The sequence below is a fragment of the Aedes aegypti genome, chromosome 2 (assembly GCF_002204515.2).
Source record: "Aedes aegypti strain LVP_AGWG chromosome 2, AaegL5.0 Primary Assembly, whole genome shotgun sequence".
Lineage (NCBI taxonomy): Eukaryota > Metazoa > Arthropoda > Insecta > Diptera > Culicidae > Aedes > Aedes aegypti.
This window is the reverse complement of record NC_035108.1, coordinates 105,495,361-105,516,105: the sequence shown is the minus strand read 5'-3', so window position 1 is coordinate 105,516,105 and position 20,745 is coordinate 105,495,361. Positions and strand designations below refer to the sequence as shown.

At 39.0% G+C, this 20,745-nt stretch overlaps 1 protein-coding gene across 1 annotated transcript; it reads left to right on the top strand.

Moving 5' to 3' along the window:
- The first annotated feature begins 567 nt into the window (after nucleotides 1-567).
- Nucleotides 568-9,090, top strand: LOC5576851 (transmembrane protein 209). The gene is made up of 6 exons (XM_021841839.1): nucleotides 568-725; nucleotides 788-1,456; nucleotides 1,740-2,022; nucleotides 2,081-2,410; nucleotides 8,580-8,813; nucleotides 8,876-9,090. The coding sequence occupies exons 1-6, from the start codon at nucleotides 715-717 to the stop codon at nucleotides 9,002-9,004; spliced, it is 1,656 nt and encodes a 551-aa protein (XP_021697531.1). The 5' UTR covers nucleotides 568-714; the 3' UTR covers nucleotides 9,005-9,090.
- Nucleotides 9,091-20,745: the final 11,655 nt, after the last annotated feature.

The window sequence follows — 20,745 nt, the reverse complement described above, 5'->3', positions numbered from 1 at the left end:
TCAAATTCTATAAATTTCATGAAAATTTAAAATTTTTAAAAAATGCGCAAATCAAAGCTGCAACCACAGACAAACAGACGTAACACTTAGAACAAACACAGATAAACAGACGTAACATTTAGAACATATTTCGATCAAAATCATAGTCGCGAGTACATGTACGCCCAATGCTAAAATTGATATGTTTGGCCGACGGGCCAACAGATGGCGGTAGTGTGTAAACGTCAAACGCGAACAAAAACGATGCAAGCGCTGCAGGTGGTGGATTGGCCACCTACCATATTTTTGAATCGACCGTTTAAAAGGTGGTCGATGGGCACTGATGAGAGTGTGACGTCTGTTTGTCTGTGCTGCAACCTCTTTTATTCAAGATTGTGCAAGTTGAAGCAAAAAAAATCCACCGTTCGATTGTGTTAATCACTATTAGAGTGTGTGTTCTTGCGTGCAAATAAAAATGTTGAATTCAACTATTTCAAATAGATCTAAATTCTCCGAAACATCTCTAAACTTGTAATCCACATTTCGGGAGAGCGAGAGGCACACCGCTCGACAAAAAACGGCGTCAATTGACATTTGAATCGCATCATAACAATCGAACTTTAGTTCGCGGCTTTTAGTCACATTTTCAAAACCGGCATAAAGTCCAATGCATTTTAAATAAGTAAATCTTGGTTTTTGTGGCGATTTTGAATACTTATTCATCCTAAACAAGCAATGTCGACCAGGTAAGAATTAGTTACAATATGTATCTCTTGAATAAAACTGAACCACCTTCCCAAACTTGCAGCAGCCCAAACTCTCCTTCGCTGCGGAGTCCTCTCGTGGACCGGACACTGGATTTGAAGCTGACCGCGCGCCGATCGCGGGAATGCCTCGTCTGGGGCTCTATCAACGTTGGCCTTCTGTCCGTGCTACTGTTCGATATTTCCAACAAATGCCCCTACTCCTTTTCCCAGTGGTACTATCTGGAATATGCCGCCGCGGCCATTCTCGGATTGAGTGTGGTTTATTACTTTGGCCGTTACTTCTATTACGTGTTCAGTAGGGAGCCTCTTCGGGGGACGGATTACCAGCGGAAGCTGTTGAAGTTTGATGTGGATGATACGTCGTTCATTGCCACGACTCCCGCCACCGCCAAGAAAGCACCGTTGGCCAGTTCCGGTGCCACGCCGGCCAATATGTCTTCGGTCAGTTTGCACTCGTTCAACGACAGCGGAATGTCTTTGGCCTCTTCGGGGTGGATTTTCAATCGGGGAAGTCCAATCCAACAACAGCCGCAGCAGGGGAACACTTCCCAAGCCGCCGGGGGAATGGCCTCGTTCCAGCATCAGTCCTTCGACGGGTCACTCAATGCGAGTGCGAACAATAACTCGGGAACGTTTTCCCCGGCGATTCGGAAGCTGGGCAACAAGAGCGATTTCATCGTCGACGAAAAGGGGTTGCAGAACTATCTGAGGTAAGTGATGAGGGGACGCTTTTTGGGTGGTCAAACTAAGTCTATAATATTCTCCGGAAAACTGTTACCCAGAATTCCTCTCCTCAATGTGCATTAATCCCCAGAATAGGACCTATATACAGTAATGGACATTTGCATTTGTTTTTATTTTCCACCACTTTGAGTGCATTATGGAGAATTAAATTCTGGGAACTAGAATTTTGGGGTATGGTTTTCGGTTGAATTATATTCTAGAGATTGTAATACGTAGAATTAAGTTATTAAGTCATTTATCACATTACAGAGAGGTCACAAACGAAGAGAAGAACAACAGTGCCTTTCTCGAGCGGATGAACATATCGGGCAGCAGCTTCAACTCGTTTTGGAACAGCTACAAACTGGACGATATGTCCAACCTATTGAAGACATCCCTGTATCAGTTGTCGCCCTCGGCTCCGCCAAGCAAGCAAACCATGAAGGAACACGAAAGTGGACCGTATAATCCGATCGATGCGGACGTCAGCTCGGAAGTGCTGAAGAAAGTGTCTTCGGTGCAGCTGTCCAACTATGTCGCCAATCTTCGAATGGTAAGATCATATTGAGGATCAAGATTTCATTAACACTAATTCTGTCTTTTCCTTGCAGTGGATTTCGATGACCATCCTGCAACGGGTTGTAGCCGAAATGCAGAGCATCGATCATTCGTTCAAAACTCGGGGATTCTCCGACATTCAGTTGGGCAGTGTCGGTCTGGAGCGATTGAAGAAGACGGCGGAAAATCAGCAGCTGGTAACGCTGTACATCCCCAAGCTTCCGCTATTGATTCCGTTCTTGGAGATGTCAACTAATCAGGAGTACCTGGTTCAGCGAATCAAAGACCTGGCCAAAGGTAGTTGCATTGCTGATTACCGTTGGAACTCGGGATCGTCCTACAAGGGAGTCAATTGGGATGAACATCTGCCGACGGATTCTGCCGTAAGTATTACTCCATTAGTCCAAAACTGCAGGGCTGGAAGCCGGTCTGTTTCGAGAGATTGGTCACTATTTTAATGCATGTCTCTACAAAGTTTCTGTTTTTAATAGCAGGTTTCCAAAGCATCTTTTTTAACCAAATTAATCACTTTGTACTTGCAGTGAATCCCTAATTTGACCTCTTTCATTTTTATGTTTTAGTTGTATTATTACTTGGCCTCGTTTTAATCCCTTGTTTAGGGATGAGTTCTTACCATTGGCGTAGGAAAAGGGGGCAGGGTGGCCTGGGAAATTGGATTCCAATAATTCGTTTTTTTCTGAATAATCCAAATAAATGCTGTTTCAGCAAAAAGCAGCATATTCACTGCATTATAATTACTCATGTTTTTGGGGGATACCCAGCTCAAGGTAATGTCCGAAAAGAATTGAAAAAATATACAAAATTACTAAAGGAATTTCTCTCTTACATAGCGGGATTTTTTGTCGAAAAATAAGGCTTGACTTTCAAAAAAATTCGGCATGGCCAAGTTTTCTAAAATTTTCTAAAAAACTTTTCAACATTCTTTATGAAATTTTAGTATGATGAAATTCGTAAAGAAATATTGAAAGGTGGCTTCAGAAATTTTGAAAATCTCTTGAAAATTAGTCGAGTAATATTGTGGGACTTGTTCATACTTTCAAAGCAATTTCCTCCTGATGGACATGTCTACTATTGATTAGAAAACTGTTTCCGGAATATAATCCCGGATTTAAATGTTACCTAATCTTTTAAAAGTTCAGCATTCCTCTAAAAATAATTGATTCTGTCGAATCTTATACTGAGATATTTCGCTGAAAGTTGTATTGATTACTAATTCTTTCACGAAGTTTATCAAAAAACCCTAAAATACATAAAAAAAATGCGTCAAAAATTATCTACGGTTTTCCTTTTCTAGAAATTTTGCTTCAAGTCCCCGGATAATTCAAGAATTGAAAAGAAAATTGTTTTTGGAATTGCTTCCAAAATAAGCATAGCGGTAAAGAAATCTGTAGAGAACCATGTAGCGAAATAACAAGGAAGGGAGTGAGGATTTATTAAGATATTCATAAAGACATTTGTATTGATCTTCCTTTAAAAAACTTCTTCAGAAATAATTTTACTATTTTTTGGCAGAATCCATATTTTTGGTTTGCATTTTTCAGCGATACGAGGGCGAAATTTTAGGAGGCTTTTTGGCAGAATTCTAGAAAACCAGAAGTCAAGGAAGGATAGATTCCAAAGACAGTTTCCAAAGAAAATTCTGATGGAACTTCTTGAGAAATTTGCTTTATTTGTAAATTCATTAGAGAGGTTGCAACTATCCTGTAATTTTCCAGGTTATAAATAATAAGGACTGTTCATTTTATAAAGAGGACACTTTGTTTATGCCATATCTTTTTAATTTATTGATAAAATCGAAATCGGTTTTCTGTGCATCGTTCAACTATTATTCAGTAATGCTATGAAAATATAAAATCTTAGAATATGCTTTTGGTTGATGAGCTAAATAGTTTTTCCAAAAACTCATAAGAAAAGCTTTTTACAATCCCACTTTATAAAATGAACAGTCCTTAACTTAATTTTCATTGTACCATTGCCCATCTATTGTTCTACCTGCTTCGACAATTTGTTGTTTCTCCTTCCTTCCCATGACGCTTTAAGGAACTTCCTGCAAAAATCTTTCAATACTACAAAAACTAACATTTCAAAAAATATATGAAAAGGTAAATTATGATAGTTTAAAAAATGCAGAATTCTTATACGTATGGTTTTGGATTTCTCAAAGCCCATCAGGAATTTCTCAACAAATTTTCAAAGTAATGCAAAGTTTACCCAAAGATTTAAATTCATTAAAATCTCACATTACGAATTTTACCACAAAATATCTTCCGTAATGTTCTTAAAAAAAATACCGGCAATATTTTCGCGTTAAATTTCTACAGTACCGTAATTTCGGGTAAAATTGATCACTTTTCACGGTTTTCCATGTATGTTTTCTATGATGTTGCCATATCCAAACAACTTAATGCAGGAAAACAAGTACGACGGTGAGCCTCATTGGTTTATATACTCAAATTTTCATACAGTTGTGATTTTAGTGCTGAAAATCGTCTCTAAAATAAAAAAATCATGGAATTCCATTTCGGGGTGAAATTGATCTCCTGTCAAAACAATTACTGTTAGTTTTGAAAACAACTTTACTTATTTAATTTGGGCCTCCTGAATCCAAATATGCTTGCCAAATTCTTGACAATGCAAAATTTGTGGAAATAATAAACAATTAATTTTCAACAATACCGCAGAAAACGCCTAAATGTTGGCAATTTCCGAAAGAATCTTCTGATATCTATAAAAAAAAATCAATTATTACAACAAAATGAACAAATTGGTACGAAATTTGAAAATAAAATTCGTTTTGGGGATATATTTCAAGCATCCTTGCAAACTTTCAGGTTGACACCAAATCCTTGTTTAAAACTATAAGTTAATTGATGTCTGCCAATACCATGACCCCACAGTTATGGATCAAATAGTATGGAGTCCAACCTATAAAATTCAATAAAACAACATGGAAAACGTAAAATGGTAATTTAAAAGCACGAATCGAATCGTTTCAAATTGGAACTTCGGTTAGTAAACTATTTTGAGTATAATATTTACATAGGATTGCATAAAAATTAAAAATAGTATCGGTTTCTGAAAACCATATTATGGATCAACGTTCATATTATGGATCAAATTGTGACATATTACGGATCAGTGCGCAAAATCAAGAGATTTTCAACTCAATGCATATGTATTGCATGTTTTGACGAAAGTTAACAATGCGTCATATATTACTGCAAAAAATAGCAGTGTTCGAGCTGGAAACAAGGGTAAAATGCCTTTTGTTTGTGATGCTGCATTGTAATAACTGAGACATGAACTGTTTTCGCTCCACACCCAAGTTTTTCACCCATTTTTGTCGGCTAAAAAATGAAATTTACAAACCTTGATGTTTTATTAGTTTTATCCTTAGTGCTATTGTCTGAAAATGTCGAATCCAATGCTTAAAATGGCAGAAATCGAGATTCTTTTGAAGTGATCCATAACCGTGGTAAACAATCATTTCCTGATCCATATTATGGATCACTAGTTAGAAGTGCTAATATTCGAAATTTAGAATCAACAATCGAGAAAAATGTTTTCCAAAGATGAATTCATACTCAATCGAAACGAATGAGTATGTTTTTTGCTATAAAATTTGAATTTTACCACCTGTGCACAGCTGTGGGAGCTTATGAATGCTGACGGCACTTCTTACAGAAAACGAACATATAATGATAGCTGTGTGGTACCAACTAAACATTTGTCAAATACACCACTATTTAGCGGTTGAACGTTGTGCTTAACACTACAAATGGTAGAAGACAAATAGTATAACATGGGAAAAATATGTTTTACGTCAACTTTTATGTTTTGAGCGAGTTATCCGATGTTGAACGCCAAAGTGATCCGTCACTGTGGGTGATCCGTAACTGTGTGGGCATGGTACCACACAGAACACGATTATGGAATTTTCTATTATTTTCATAGAAATAAACATTCCTTAACACAAAAACCTTCACAACATGCAATTCGACAATAGTTGAGACAAACAACGTTCGTTTACATAGGTTGCATTGATTTCTGTGCTCTATTACAGGGAAATTAAATCGTGTGACACAGTGATCAATTTCACCCGAATTCACGGTACTACAAAATAATCGATAATACACCCTTTAAAAAAGTTAGGAAAATGGGCTCTACATTAGACTGGCCCTTAAACAAAAAAGTTGTAAAACTTAACGGGGCACCCCCTAGATATGAGCCTTAGGGTAAGAAAAACGCTCACTCAAAATTTCAACTCAATTGGTTGCTCCACCAGCTGGCGCAATCGTTATGAAGTTTGTATGGTATATTAGTCTCAAATATATTGAAAATTGACCCTATGTCACTGTTTCGTTCCGTATACTAATTGTTCGCGTTCAAATAAGCCGAGAATGACAAATACACTAGTTGATACCCTAATGAACATAATTGCAGAAGGTTGTATCTGGATTTAATCTCATTTTCATTACTTTTTCAGTTGTTGAAAGTTAGGCTTAGATCAGCACTCCCGTACAGTCACTTATATGCATGCGACATGTGCCTCAGCTCGCCCAGCGTCATAGGTGGCTATGATGCGCTTAGTGGCTTCCTCCAAGCTATGTTGAAGAAATACAAGCAGTATTGCATGATATACTTCAGATGATTAAAACACCAACTTCATCAATTTTGATCGTGGTACAATCTTCTACAATATTCTTCGCTATTATATCAAGTAGTGTTTTTGACATTCTGGGTTCAATTGGACGCGATCATCAATTTTCCTGAACCAAACAGTGGATGATGCGCTGTTGCTCATATGTTTGAGCTGAAAATATCATATTAACTTCAATTCAAATGCGCCAGCTCATGGAACGACCAAATGAGCTGTATTTTTCAGAAAGGCTTCCTCTTACCCCAAGAAATAATCCTGGGGGGTGCCCCGTGGAATCATACAACTTTATTTTTCTCCCATACTGAGCTGGGCCAGTCTACTCTACATTAATATGTTCAACATAGTATCATGAAACTGTCGAGTTCATACAAAATGTTATGTAAGATTTTAGTAACAAATACTTTCAGTTGAAATTCCATCCATTTTGACACCAATCATTTTCTGTTATAGAAGACGAAGGAAAAAGAGCAAGAATTTTTGTAGTAAATCCTGCATGGACATTTTTTCTCTGAAATACATTGTCAACGAATTTCAGAAATTCTACGATATATTACTTGAATTTTACGACAGGAATTTTTAATTTTTCGCGAATTATTTTTAAGCTGCAATTATTAAAAAAAAAAAAAAAAAAAAACAAAAACTTTCATTTCTTTTGTATGTTTATTTTTTATGGAGTGATTCGTAGGAGTTTGCAAAGCAATCACTGAAAAAATTTAATATGGATAGCGGATACATTTTTAAATGTTATTTATGGAAAAATCCTGAGATTACCATTTGAAAAAAAAATGGAGTTATTTCTAGAGCCCGAAGAAGTACTTGATGGAACTGTAACTTTGATGAAAACTTTCTTTGAAAATTCCCATTTGATAAAGAAAATGTAAAGAAAAATATCTCTGGAAAATACTTGGAAGAATCTCTGGTAAATTTTTCGGAAGAATCTTAGGGAAACAATAATATAATTCTTTAAGAAATTCCTGAACTGATTGGAGTGTTTTCGCGGAAGAGTGAAAGAACAGTTGAACGTATTCCGCTAGGAACTTCCTAGGCATGTTAGAGTTGAAATTTTTGAAAAAAAAAAAAATATTGAGGGGGATTACTAACTAAGTGATCTTGAAGAATTTTTTGGTGAGACTCCTAGATTTTTTTGTACTATTTTTTGGAGAAATTCTAAGTAATTTCTAACAATCCTTAACAAATTATAAATGAACTGCTGGAGGATTCTTCGGTACTTACAATTGGAATGTATATGTAATAAGTACGTAGATGACTTTCCAGGAGAAATCATTAAAAGAATTTCTAATGCATTCTCTGGCGGAATTCTTCAAAAGATTTTTTTAATCCAATTTGTTCGAGAAATTTTCTGGTGAGATCAGGAAGCTTGGAAATGATTTTCCGTTGGAATCCCAGGACAAACTCAGTGAAATTTAATAAATAAGTTCTTTAAAAAAGCACTGAAATCTACAAAAACAATGCATGAACAAATTTCTTTAGGAATTCTCAGAGACATCTCTTCAAAGCACATGTTTAAGTACTTGCGAAATTCGTTGAAGAATCACAAAGGACATTCCTTGTTAGTTTATTTTTCTAGAAATCTTGACTGGATTACAAAGAGAATGAATCTTTTCCGTTGTGAAAATTTAAAATAACAAAAATCACTGATGTGCCGTGAAATGGAACAAAATAATAAATAAATTTAAAATCCGTTGAAATTACGAAATTTGTGAAAATCCTACTTATTGCTGTTGACAGTACTTTTGAAATCAAGTATTTGCTAGGCCCCCCCTAGGCCCCCTCCAGAAAAAATCCTAGCTACGACAATAGTTCTTACCTTCTATTTTCTGTATCATTTTTGATAAGTTTTAATTTTGCAGATCATCTTCCACCTGTTCTGCACCTACATGGACAGCCAGCTGCGGCCTTTGCCGCAACCCGGCGGCCGTCCCTTCTACAATCGCTACGTGGTCATCTCGGACAAGAAGAGCCCGAAGGAGACGCTGGCGGAGGTGGCCACCAAGAACAAAGCCAAGTGTGCCATCCTGTGCTCGAATCCGATGAAGCCCAAGTTCAACTTTGTTTCGGACGACAAGATTCACAATTGCGCTCATGTAAGGTCGTCCCGTTGGAATATTGAGTTAATTACTTATCGATTATGTCTGTTTGGTTTCAGGATCGCAACAATCTGTTCTACGTACTCATTCAGTTCCTAATCTACATGAAGAATCATCAGGAAGGTCTGGTCGAGGGAATCAACCTTGGTAAAAGCGGTATTAACATTTTATGTGTTCTCGAAGATTAAGGCTTAATTAGTAGGTATTCACTCTTAATCGTTTAACTAGGTAGTTTTGACATTGTTTCTGAATTTAACATGTTTTGTGAATTGTATGTTCGTGTTTTATATCCACGGGAAAGAAATGCCCTACATTTTTTACAAGGGGGAATTCTGTAAACAGAAGCCTGAGAAGCTAACACATACAGTGTGAGGATGCCGCACCAACGACGACCCACTAAAACCAGCCCATGCACTGTACTTGAGCAATTCTTGCTAGCTATTGAGATCTATCCACCACCCAGTTCCCGTTGTTGGCTGGTATGCGGTATGGATCCGATAGTAACACCACGTCAGTCTTCGTTTCTGAGACTGACTGCCAAGGCAGCTGTTAGGCTGCAGCACAGTGATTTAAATTTAACTGTGTTACTTCCGTTTTGGCTGCTTTGATACTCCGCTTGTGCCCGGTCATTTGGGTCCGCCCGTTAAGGGTCCTTTGTCTGCCCTGTCGACACATATTAGGCACTTAGTGATTTGTTTACAATCGCTTGTCCTATGGCCTTCGGTGCCGCATTTTCTGCACATCTTCTGTCGGACCACTGCAATTCCACGACTTATGGCCCTTCCCGAAATAATTGAAGCAAACTTCAGGGGGGAAACCAACCAGCCTACCTTGAGTATGCCCAAGTTCTTTGCTTTGTTAGCCTCTGCAACCGGCAGCCTGATCGCCGCCACCTAGATGTCCTGCGGACCCTTTCTAAGGTGGATAACCTTATAGGCTACGTCGATGTCACACTGCTATTTGAGGGCAACCGAGACCTCCGCTGCATCGGTGCCTTCATCCAGATTTTTTCACTGGAGAGTCACTAATGCAGTCAATCTTACATCAACCTCGTCGCCAAGTACTTCTTGTGCCAGTTGCTTATAGACTGCACCGTTTTCCTTGGCGTCCTTCTTTAAAACTAGGATAATTTCACCAATCCTAGTTCGCGTTATGCTCCGCACATCTGCGCCTAATGGCGATAACTTCTCCGTGCTTCGCATCGCATCTTCAGAACCTCAGCGCATTTCGCTTCCTCTGTTTTGATAACAAGGGCCTCGCCTAAATTCCTCCCTGCCCTTAGGTGATGGGATTGACGGTGATTTATCAAGTGATTGCATATTGTTGATATTGTGAAATATACTAATACTAATATATTGATCGCGAAAATAATCGTAATTATAACTTATAAAATGTAAGCTAGTCTAATAGTTTTAAATTAAATAATGACATGTGTTTCAATGCTTAAATATATTTTACACTTGATTTATCACACCTTCAGCATGAGTTTAGTTACTGTCGCATGATCTAACACCAGATAACTACGCGTAATGCTGGAGGGACCGGCAGGGCTCACTACCAGTCTCTACTAACACTCAAATCACTAACAAGACTGGGAAACCAACGATCACCTTCATCAGTAGCACTATTTCTAATAGTAGTATTAGTTCAATATACATAAATCTTTTTCAGTAGACCATGAGGCGCAAGAGTGGGTGCGGGTGGTCTCTGCGTCTCACAGGTCATTGAAAATAGACATTTATGTTAGGTTTACTAACAATGTAGTAATTATTACCTTAGTAATACCGTAAGGTGCCGTAATTCAGCGCATCGCCTAAATCCGCATATTTGGTCCAAAATTAATCGAAATTTAAGAAAAATTTTGAAATTTGTCCATACCGCTATTTGTATATGCTGGTAATGCATAATAATTCCAATTAAAATTGTCATTAACAATAATTTACGATTTTTGAGAAATATTCCAAAATGTTCTGAATTACGGCATTTTACGGTATTGCGTTATTCAGTAAGGTAGGTTGTAGCGGTGTTAGAGATAGTTTAGTAATATTACTGATATATGTATAATAATTAGAAAACTGATGGCACTGCTGTTACTGAAATGTTTCATTTTGAAATATCTTTCATAATATAATATAATATTGTTGAACAAAATGCTGTAATTAATAACTTATTTAATCCTCTACGCATTTTTGCACTACTTTGCATTTATCACACCAACACTGGCGACAATAGCGTTCTTTGGGTAGTATTTCTGTTATGTAGTAGTAACCTCTATCGTTTTTATTCTAACGATCATAACATAATTATCGTGAGCGTAGTAGTGGAAATAACATAGAAGTAGCTTTTGTATTTGTAATTAAGGTATTATGGTATTAGTTCCCTGTCCTTTGGTTCAGAAAGGGGTATGGGCGCGTTCTGCCAACTCGGTCGAGGCAGATTTCTTGTGTGAACAAGTTACAACATGGACGTTCTAAAATTCCAGAATGAAGTGTTGTGCATTTGAAGATGGGATGGATTCGCGTTCGTGCTTTACTGCTGCTTATCTATAAAGTTATATGCAATAACCGACCCTTAGCTTAACTATTTAAATTAATAGTTGCAAATATAATAATCCTTTTGAGTTTACTAACATGTCGTCGCGTTAATTTTATCATAATGATCTTTTATCTACATCCGTCGAACCATTCTGAATGGCCGTTGTGAGAATATCACCAAGAACTTCTCACATGCAATAAAGCTGGATTGTCATACATTGAAACATCAAGGTTCTCGCTCTTTTGGATTCATTTTTTGTTGTTTATCATTAGTTTCAGGGATTGTTATCGTGGGAATCCAAAGAGCGAATTTTGTATGACTTCAATGTACGCCAATACTGCCATAAAGCATGTAATAATCACTAACATTCCTTCTCTCTTTATCCTTGTTTTCATATCTAACCCGCTTCGAGGAATAATTCATCGAAGAGGAAAGGCATCTCTTATCATGGCAGCGTAATGGCCGAGAAAACGTCGGTTTGCGGTCGCATCTCTTCATCCTCGGTTCTGCCCTACGCTCGCCAAATCGATACGCACTTGATCCGCCCACCTAGCTTGCTGCACTCCACGCCTTTGTTAAGTATAAAGTTTCTGTAATCATTGAATACTAATTGAAAGGTAAATCAAATGAACTTATTATTTAACTAATAACAAATTTGTTCCACAGAGCGATTTACAAAACACCACACAAAATCCCTCCTTTCACATATCCTTAGGCAAAACACTTCACTACCGTTATATGTATGACTGATTATTGTTCTTTCGACCTTGCATCATTCATACGTGTAGGGGAAGTCTAGAGTAAAAGCAAAACTTAAAGAACCTTCTGGTCAAAGATGTTGCGTTGCCTACTTCCCAAACTCCAAAACCCCCGGTGTATTATGGAAGGTGTGAGTTTTTAAACTTATGCTGGAGACTTGGCCCCTGACCCCCTTGTACATCAATAAAATAAAATAAAATAAAATAAAATAAAATAAAAAGGGCCTCGCCTAAATTCCTACGTTTCGCTGTTTTAGGTTTAGCTTTCTCCTTGGGCTCCGTTTTCGGTTTTCCCCTTTCGTTCTTTTTTTCCGACTCGTATCCACGGGTTGCTGCTGTTTTCGGGTTGTCTGTTGCTGCGGGTTGCCTCTTTTGCCTTCTACCTGGCTTTCTAGTAGTCCTGCTTTGCAGCTAGAACTGATTGTCACAATTTCTTGTTTTTGAGTCTTTGCTGATATTGCTTTTGTTCTTAACAAACTCGATGATGACATCGAGTTGCTCAGCAGCTACCTGCATTTTCGGAAGGTACACCCTATTGAGATCCATGTCCTCGATTAGTCCTGGGCCATCGATCACCTCACCTGTTGTACTGGAGCGGCCAATGCCTGCCGTCGTCACTGTGTCTAGGCTTTTGCCCACACTGTTCTCACTTAATTTTTGCTGTCGCCTCCTTTCTCGGCGGGAATTTTAGCCGATTACTGATGGGTCCAGAAGTCTCTCCTTCACATTCCGCTAGTTGTTTATTTTGATTAATCATCTCTTATGGGCCCCCCTAAGAGCCGCTGTCCATCTCTGCTGGAATAGTTGCCTTTGTGATCCCATGGTTATCTATGCAAGCAGGAAGGCCATGCTATGGTTAAATGCGGGAACACAAAATGCGGTAAGATATTTAACAAGGAAGGCTCCCCTGACCGTTATTATCAGAAAAAAAACTCCATCCAAAAAAATCTGTGCTCACCAATCGTTTTCTATAGCTAAACCGCATGTCTGGGCAAAATTTCAAAAAAATCGTAGGGCCCGTTTTGAAGTTACGCTCTTTTGATTGCATTTCAAAGGAAATCTGAGATATTTCAACGGATTTTTATTGGCCGTGATTAACAGAAGAAATGAGCCATTAAAATTTGGTAAGTATTTTTAGTTATTTGTAACCTCTGGGCGAAGTTTTGAATAAGAAAATCGTTGAAATTTAGAGTAACGCCCTTTTTGAAGTGTAACTGTTAAAATCACCAATTCCAAATAGATAAATTGGGCATTATAATACCGGTAAGCATGTTCAAATGTTTTCAATGACACATTGCACTCACATGCCGTCAACATCTTTCGCAATGGACCGATTTTTCATAGGCTCAAGCGATATAAGGCATTACGGAGCCAATTTTATATTGTTATTATTACCTCTCTTAAAAATATTCCACTTCAAGTTTCATTTCCCCGAATGTCATTAACCCGAGAGTCATCAGCATAAACGCACCATTATGCTGAATGCTATTGTCCCGAATTTATATTTACCTTGAATGACATTGCCTCGTGGTTATGGAATTTAAAGTAAAGCCATTCTAGAAACTGGAACTCGTGGTTATGCTCTTCACGTTCCATCGGGGAAATGGAATTCAGAGGGGTTCAATTTAAAGAAGACCTAACCTCACATTTTTGGTACCGGAAAATCTTTAATTGTTCTGTGCCCGTGTTGGTTGTCTGCTAATCTATCTACTATAACAGAGTTAGAATCCTACACAAATTGATGATTTATCTCTAAACTTTCATTTTTACCATCGCAACTTTGCCTGTGAAGTAAAGACTCACCCGTTGCTATAATTAGGGAAGACAAACGAAAAAAAAAAATACTTTGCTAAACAAACCTTTCATAGATTACAAAGACAATCAGCTAAAATTAAGCTCTATAAGTAAAACGCTTTTAAATTCCATTATATTTCAATAAATTCCATTATAATAACGGAAATTCTATACTTTGCATCATTTTTTTTTTCATTTTGTATCGTTGCCTTCTACATCGTTAATTCAATTTTATTCCTTACCCTGCTACTCATAACCGAAAAGTCAAGTTTGAAAGTATTCTTTGAATTGCATGTTAAATAATCCGAATCGTGAGTTCATTGCTCCACCAAACTATACAGAATATTGTTGTAAATGAAATAATTTGGTAACATGATAAAATTGGCTCCGTAATGCCTTATATCGATTGAGCCTATGAAAAATTAGTCATTTGTTAAATCTTTGAAGCCATGTAAGTGCAATGTGCCATTAATAACATTTTAACATGCTTACCGATATTAGAGTGCCTAAATAGTTCATTTGAAATTGGTGATTTTAATAGTTACACTTCAAAAGGGGCGCAACTCAAAATTTTGACGATCTTCTTATTCAAAACTTCGCCCAGAGGTTACAAATAACTAAAAATACATACTTTGAACCAAATTTTGATGGCTCGTTTCTTCTGTTAATCACGGCCAATAAAAATTCGTTGAAATATCTCAGATTTCCTTTGAATTTGTGGACTAATGCAATCAAAAGGGCTTAACTTCAAAACGGGCCCTACGATTTTTTTTTTAAGTTTTGCCCAGACATACAGCTTAGCTATAGAACACGACTGGTGAGCACAGATTTGATGGAGATTTTCTGATAACAACGGTCAGGGGAGCACCGTGATATTGGGTTTCTTTGCTAGGTTGGCGGTGATATGGATCATGGTTGATAAGTATCCTTCGGTTACTTTGTGTTACGGCATTTGAAGTTCAGTTAGACTGAATTAATGGCATCTGAGCCTACTCCCGTCTGTTTGGAACAACCAGGCGACGGATTTGGAACGTACTCTAAGGCCTGACACGATTTTACGGGATGGGACAGCCTGCGCCATTGGCCCACTCGCCGTTTCGGGCCAGGGATGTGTAAAGGGGTACACCGGTGCATTCTGCATACTTCTCCTCAACGGATACCTGCTTCACTGTGGATCCTCCAATCCCAGTTTCACGACGAAATCTTCATGTTTCTGTGGTCCCCACGGTTTTGTCATTACATTAGCTATCCTGGTTCCGCTTGACTTTAAAACCCCATTTGGAACCGACGGGTTTTCGCCCTGGCGGCAGAGGTACCAGGTATCGTTCCGCTTATGCGAGTTCATCTCGTCCTTCATTGCAGTGCACCACTCCGCACTTTCGAGAGCTTCTACATGATCATCCGGTTCTTTAACTGCGCATGCCGCTATCCCAACGGCGTTGTCCAACACAGTCTTGTATATATTTCGGAATAGGGTCCTAAAATGTTTAATGAAATCTTGTTTTCATTTAATAACACGAAAGAGCACGTTACTGCAACTACTTTAGCATTTTTTCCCGCTCAAATAACGTATACATCATATTTAAACTATAATTTAAAAATTGGATCCATAAATGAACCTTGACACTTGAGATCATGTTTGACGTTCGCTTAGTCGACAAAATTACCACAGGGGTTCAACTTTTTAACACCGGGGTTGTTCCTTTCTGACATTTCGGAAGAGACACGGAAAACAAAATACACCCAAAATTTGAGTTTAATCCAAGGGGTGTAACTAAATTAAAAAAAAAAACTTAAAACAATGTTTTTTGGACTTAAACCATCGGAAAACATTAGAAAATTGAGTAAACATATGTTTTTGACCTAAACTTAAGCGTTTGGCACTAAAATTGGGAAAGGGCTTTAGGACCCTATTGTTAGGTTCACCCGTGCCAATCTACGGACCGGATCCGAGGCTCCACTTGGTTCAGCACGTGGAGTGCTAAACCTTCATCGTTTGCTTATTCTTCGCTAATCTCCTCGGAGTCGGTCTCCTCCTTGAACAGATTCGGATTCAATTCTCCCTTCGCTTGCTTCTTGCTGGTCACGTTCTCCGAAGCAGGAAACTCAAAGGACGACGTGGTGATGCAATAAGTCTCAGTGTCCACAAACCTATAACCATTATGCTCCATTGAGTTACCAACGAAAATGAGCCGCATCGCTTTCGGATCCATCTTGCTGCGTTTCACGTCGGGGACGTGAACGTACGCTGGACAGCCGAACTCCCCCAGGTGGCCAAGGTCCGGCTTTTGTCCCCACCACATCTCAAATGTAGGCTTAGGTGCTGATTCAGACGGTATACAATTTTGTATGTACGTAGCGGTTACAACAGCTTCGCCCCAGAAGTGCTTATCAAATCCAGAGTCCAAAAGCATGAAGGTTGCCATCCCTGTGATGGACCTGTTTTTCCTCTCCGCTACACCGTTGGAATGGGGAGTACAGGGTGTTAGCGTAGTAAGCGTTGCATTTATAATGGACAAATGCACGCGTTCACTCCTTGACGTTTGAGCGGTGCCGTGTTATTTATGTGACCATAGTAACCGGTGAATTCGGCACCGCTCAAACGTCATGTTAGTGAACTCGTGCAAAGGTCCATTGAGCCAATGGACCAATGCACACGATCACTCATTGACGTTTGAGCGGTGCCGTATTATTTACGTGACCATGGAAACTAGTGAATTCGGCACCGCTCAAACGTCAAATCAGTGAACTCGTGCATTGGTCCATGGTCGAATGCACAAGTTCACTATTTTGACGTTTAAGCGGTGCCAAATTCATCGGTTGTCATGGTCACATAAATAACACGGCACCGCTCTAACGTCAAATAATGAACTCGTGCATTGGTCCATAAATCATTCGTTGCTAGACTGTTCAGACCAAGATTTATTGAAGGGAGGTCCAGCAATCTAAGCAATTAGTGGGTGCGAGGTGAGGTTAGCTGCGGGGGAAATGGAAGTGACAGCTGGCGAGCTGGCTAGTCGGCGGGTTTGTGTACACTGTTCTTCACTATACCGTTTCTATGGAGTCCCTTTACTGCAATAAACACAGCAAAGTGAAAATTTTCCCCAGCGTCCATTAGTCTTTGTGTCGTGCGTAACATAAATTCTCATCTCTTATGTAGAAATACACATTTCGGTGTTAGGATTTGATGCAGAAGCTGATTCCATTGAGTGCAATGTGTTACAAAATAAGAACGGACTGTTCAAGGACTATTCAGTGCTCGGTTCAGTGTTGAAACAAACTTAAAAAGTTGGTGAAGAAATTATTAAAATGTGAACCGTATGAGTGAAAAAGAACATTCTAACTTTTCAGCATCCTGCACTTGAAATCAGTGAATGTTAGAAAAATGAAATTGAACCAAAAACTATTCAAGCGATGTGCCTGATAAGCGAAAGTTGTCGAAGAGATTGAATGTTTATGGAACGTTGTTGCTATAGGTAGTATCAGTCTATAACCAAAACAAACTCGCCAGCTGTTACTTTCCATTTCAAAATGGCTGAATGAGGAATCTGAAAAGAATTTGGAATGATCTACGTGATTTTTCACGTAGCAATGACGTTTGGATTATTTTGAGTGTACTTTTGTCGAATGTTACAAATATGCGGTTATGGGCAATATAGCTGTTTGCGACTGGTAACCTACACTGAGGCAAAAAACTTAATAATTTCTAAAGGATTAATTATGATTTGGCGCCACAACGATTATTGTTGAAATTTTTAAGTTTTACTTATGATTTTGATCAAAAATTTTATTACTAAATTTCATAAGTCAATCAATGAAAATCGGTATTAAACGCTATGATAATTGCTTAACTGAAATTATCATTCGTTCATGATGTTGCCTTTTATTTCAGGCGTGATCAAAAATTGACATGTTATGATAACATGTGATCGGCTATCGATTAACTTGCACCCAACATCAAAAGCGGAGCAGTTCCTCTAGTGATTGCTAGGAAAATAATTTCAAGCTATGGTTCTTAAACATTTCAAAGCATTTCACTTATGAAACTTATGATCCCATTTTCGAAATGGTTAAGCGTTCAATGAAACCATAATTCGGCTAGTTCATAAGCCATGATTTATGGAAAACCTAAGTATTTTTGCCTCAGTGTAGCAATCGGCCAAACAACCAGCCGAAAAGTGAAATTTTTGTTGGAGGAAGCACAATTATGTGCAACATCAACGTTTCATTTCCACTGGGTCGCGAGGAGCATCATGGTCTTATCCACTGGTGTACTAAACTGACTCGGTCGAAGAATTTTGACACTAGAGCGGGTCCAGATCACGTGGGGATCATACGGGAGCGTGCCCCGCTCAAGTGTCACAATTCTCAGACCGAGTGAATTTAGTACACCTGTGGATTAGACCATGAGCCTATGCATGCTATAAAACGTTTGACTTTTACTGTGCGCTCTGTTTTCAAGTTGCCCGTGAGAGAGAGCGAGACAGCACCAACACACGGCGCACAGTAAAAGTCATGAGAACAAAAGAATTTATGGCACGTACAAAGGCTCATAGCTGCGCAGACGTTGGCCAGGCGTTGCCATGGGAAACGATCACAGCAATCTGTTTTTCTTATGTTTCTAAATTTGAATAAAACTTCGCTCTCTTGGCGTGCAGCATTTAGTAGTAAAGACCTGAGAGAGACTCGCGAAGATGAAAAATATCAACGTCATATGCAGCCCAGATTCCCCTCTCACGAAACGTCAAATGCAGCCCACCGTTTTTATGGCTGAAATAGTGAAAAGTATTGTGTTCAAAGTAAATTGTTATTGAAAACCTCAGTCAGCGGAGCAGTTTTTTCCAAAGTTGCTGATAAATCTAAGCAGAAGATTAATCATTTCTAATGTCTGCTACGTTTGCTGGCATGCAATTTCACTCAAACGGCTATTTATGATTCGATGTGATGCAAACTCAATCATTTTTTGCTGAGAGGTTCATGTGAGGATTTGAACGGCTTGCGCATAATTGGTATAAACACAAAGTGGAATAAGAAAAAAACTCAGCAATCACAGAAAAAGAAGACCCTCTTCGCGAGTCTCGTCTCAGGTAAAGACGTGTTTCATTTTTGCTCCCGAACCTGGTTCTGACTCTGCTAGTTCTCGAACAATTTTTTTGCAAGCAGTTCTGAAACATGTCCGTGAGAAGAACGAGAGACATATTACCAACCAATAACCACCAATTCAAGACGGTGTTCCTGTTGGAAATGGAGAACGAACAAGCGATCCAGCTCAAATTACCAGTTCCGGCGGCCAAAGGGAAGAAGCCCCCGGGGGAAACCAAAGAGCAAGAGCGTGTGATTTGCGGATTCCGTTCAGTAGCGCTTCCCATCAGTTCCTGGTGAAGCCATCTCCATCGATCAGAACGGTACATAGATGAGTTACTAGGAAAATACAATCTGAGCGACTGTAATCCCTTATCGACACCGCTGGACGCGAATCTGCGACTTTTAAAAACGATGAGAGAAGATGAACGTTATTCCATTGCGTGAGCTGTTTGGAGGATTCCAGCTCACCGCACAGGGCACGAGACCAGACATCAGCCATGCAATAAGCGTGGTTAGCTCGTTTTACAGTGATCTTGGGATTCCATACTGGACAGCGGCCAAACGAATATCGCGTTACCAAAGGACCAAGCAGTGCAAGCTAACGTACATGAGGAATTCGGATCCGGCGTTTTCTGGATACAGTGTCGCTGATTGAGCGAGCGATCCAGAGACCACACGATCAGTTAGTGGGTATGTATTTCTACAGTGTGGTGGAGCGGTTTCGTGAAGTTCCAGAAGGCAAGCTACTGTCGCTCTATCGACCACAGAAGCAGAATACATGGCGCTTTCGATGGTCACGCAAGAGGCTGTCTGGTGGAGAGGATTAGTCCGTGAGCTATACGACATCAACGAGTCACTGGTCATCAAATGCGACAATAGGAGTTCAATCTGTCCGGCTGAAAAGGAAATAGGCCATTCAGCAAGAACGAAACACATCGATGTGAGGCATCATTTCGTTCGTGAGCCAATAGAGGCGAAAGCTATCAAGCTGGAACATGTGGCTTCAAATCTTCAAAGTGAAGAGAACTTATGTACTATAAGGTAGAATGTATAGCTGATAGTTCAGCAACGTGCACAGAACATGATTTTGAAGCATCAAGGAGACGCTATGTAAAATGCTAAAAACACCCAAACCAGTGATATCTTTCGTTTTTGATCCATCAGTAAAAATTGTCGGTTCTCGTTGATATGCTCGAATTTACTTGCAAACATGGGAGGGATGAACTTCGAATGTAAATGATCTGGTATACTAGGCAGCTAAAATTTGAAATTTTTGACCACCTCCCCCCACTCGTAACGCCTCTGGTACGAACATTTTTGAATTTTTGTATGAGCCGTAACGCTTGACCCTACTCCTCCCTCCTCCTAGAGCGTTACGTAATTTATTGACGACACCCTATGGTCATCCAGCGTAATGTATCAGTAGTACACACTCAAGAAACGAGTTTGAATATGATATTCGAGCAGCTTTTCTCAGGAGCGTTAGTTGAATTTGTACAATTTAAGGTGATTATAGAACGAAGCCAAACTTCAAATTTTCAAGAGCACAAGACTTTAGAACCAAACAGCGCTCCGCGTAGAAAATCTATCCCATTGGTCATAACCAGCTAGCAAGCAATTTGATTGGTTTTCAACGCGATCTAATGTTAGATATTCTCGTCTTGTGCACTTGAAAATTCGAAGTTTGGCTTCGTTTTATAATCACCTTAAATACTAATCATTGGAATTTCGGACAATTAACAATTCTGAGTGTAATA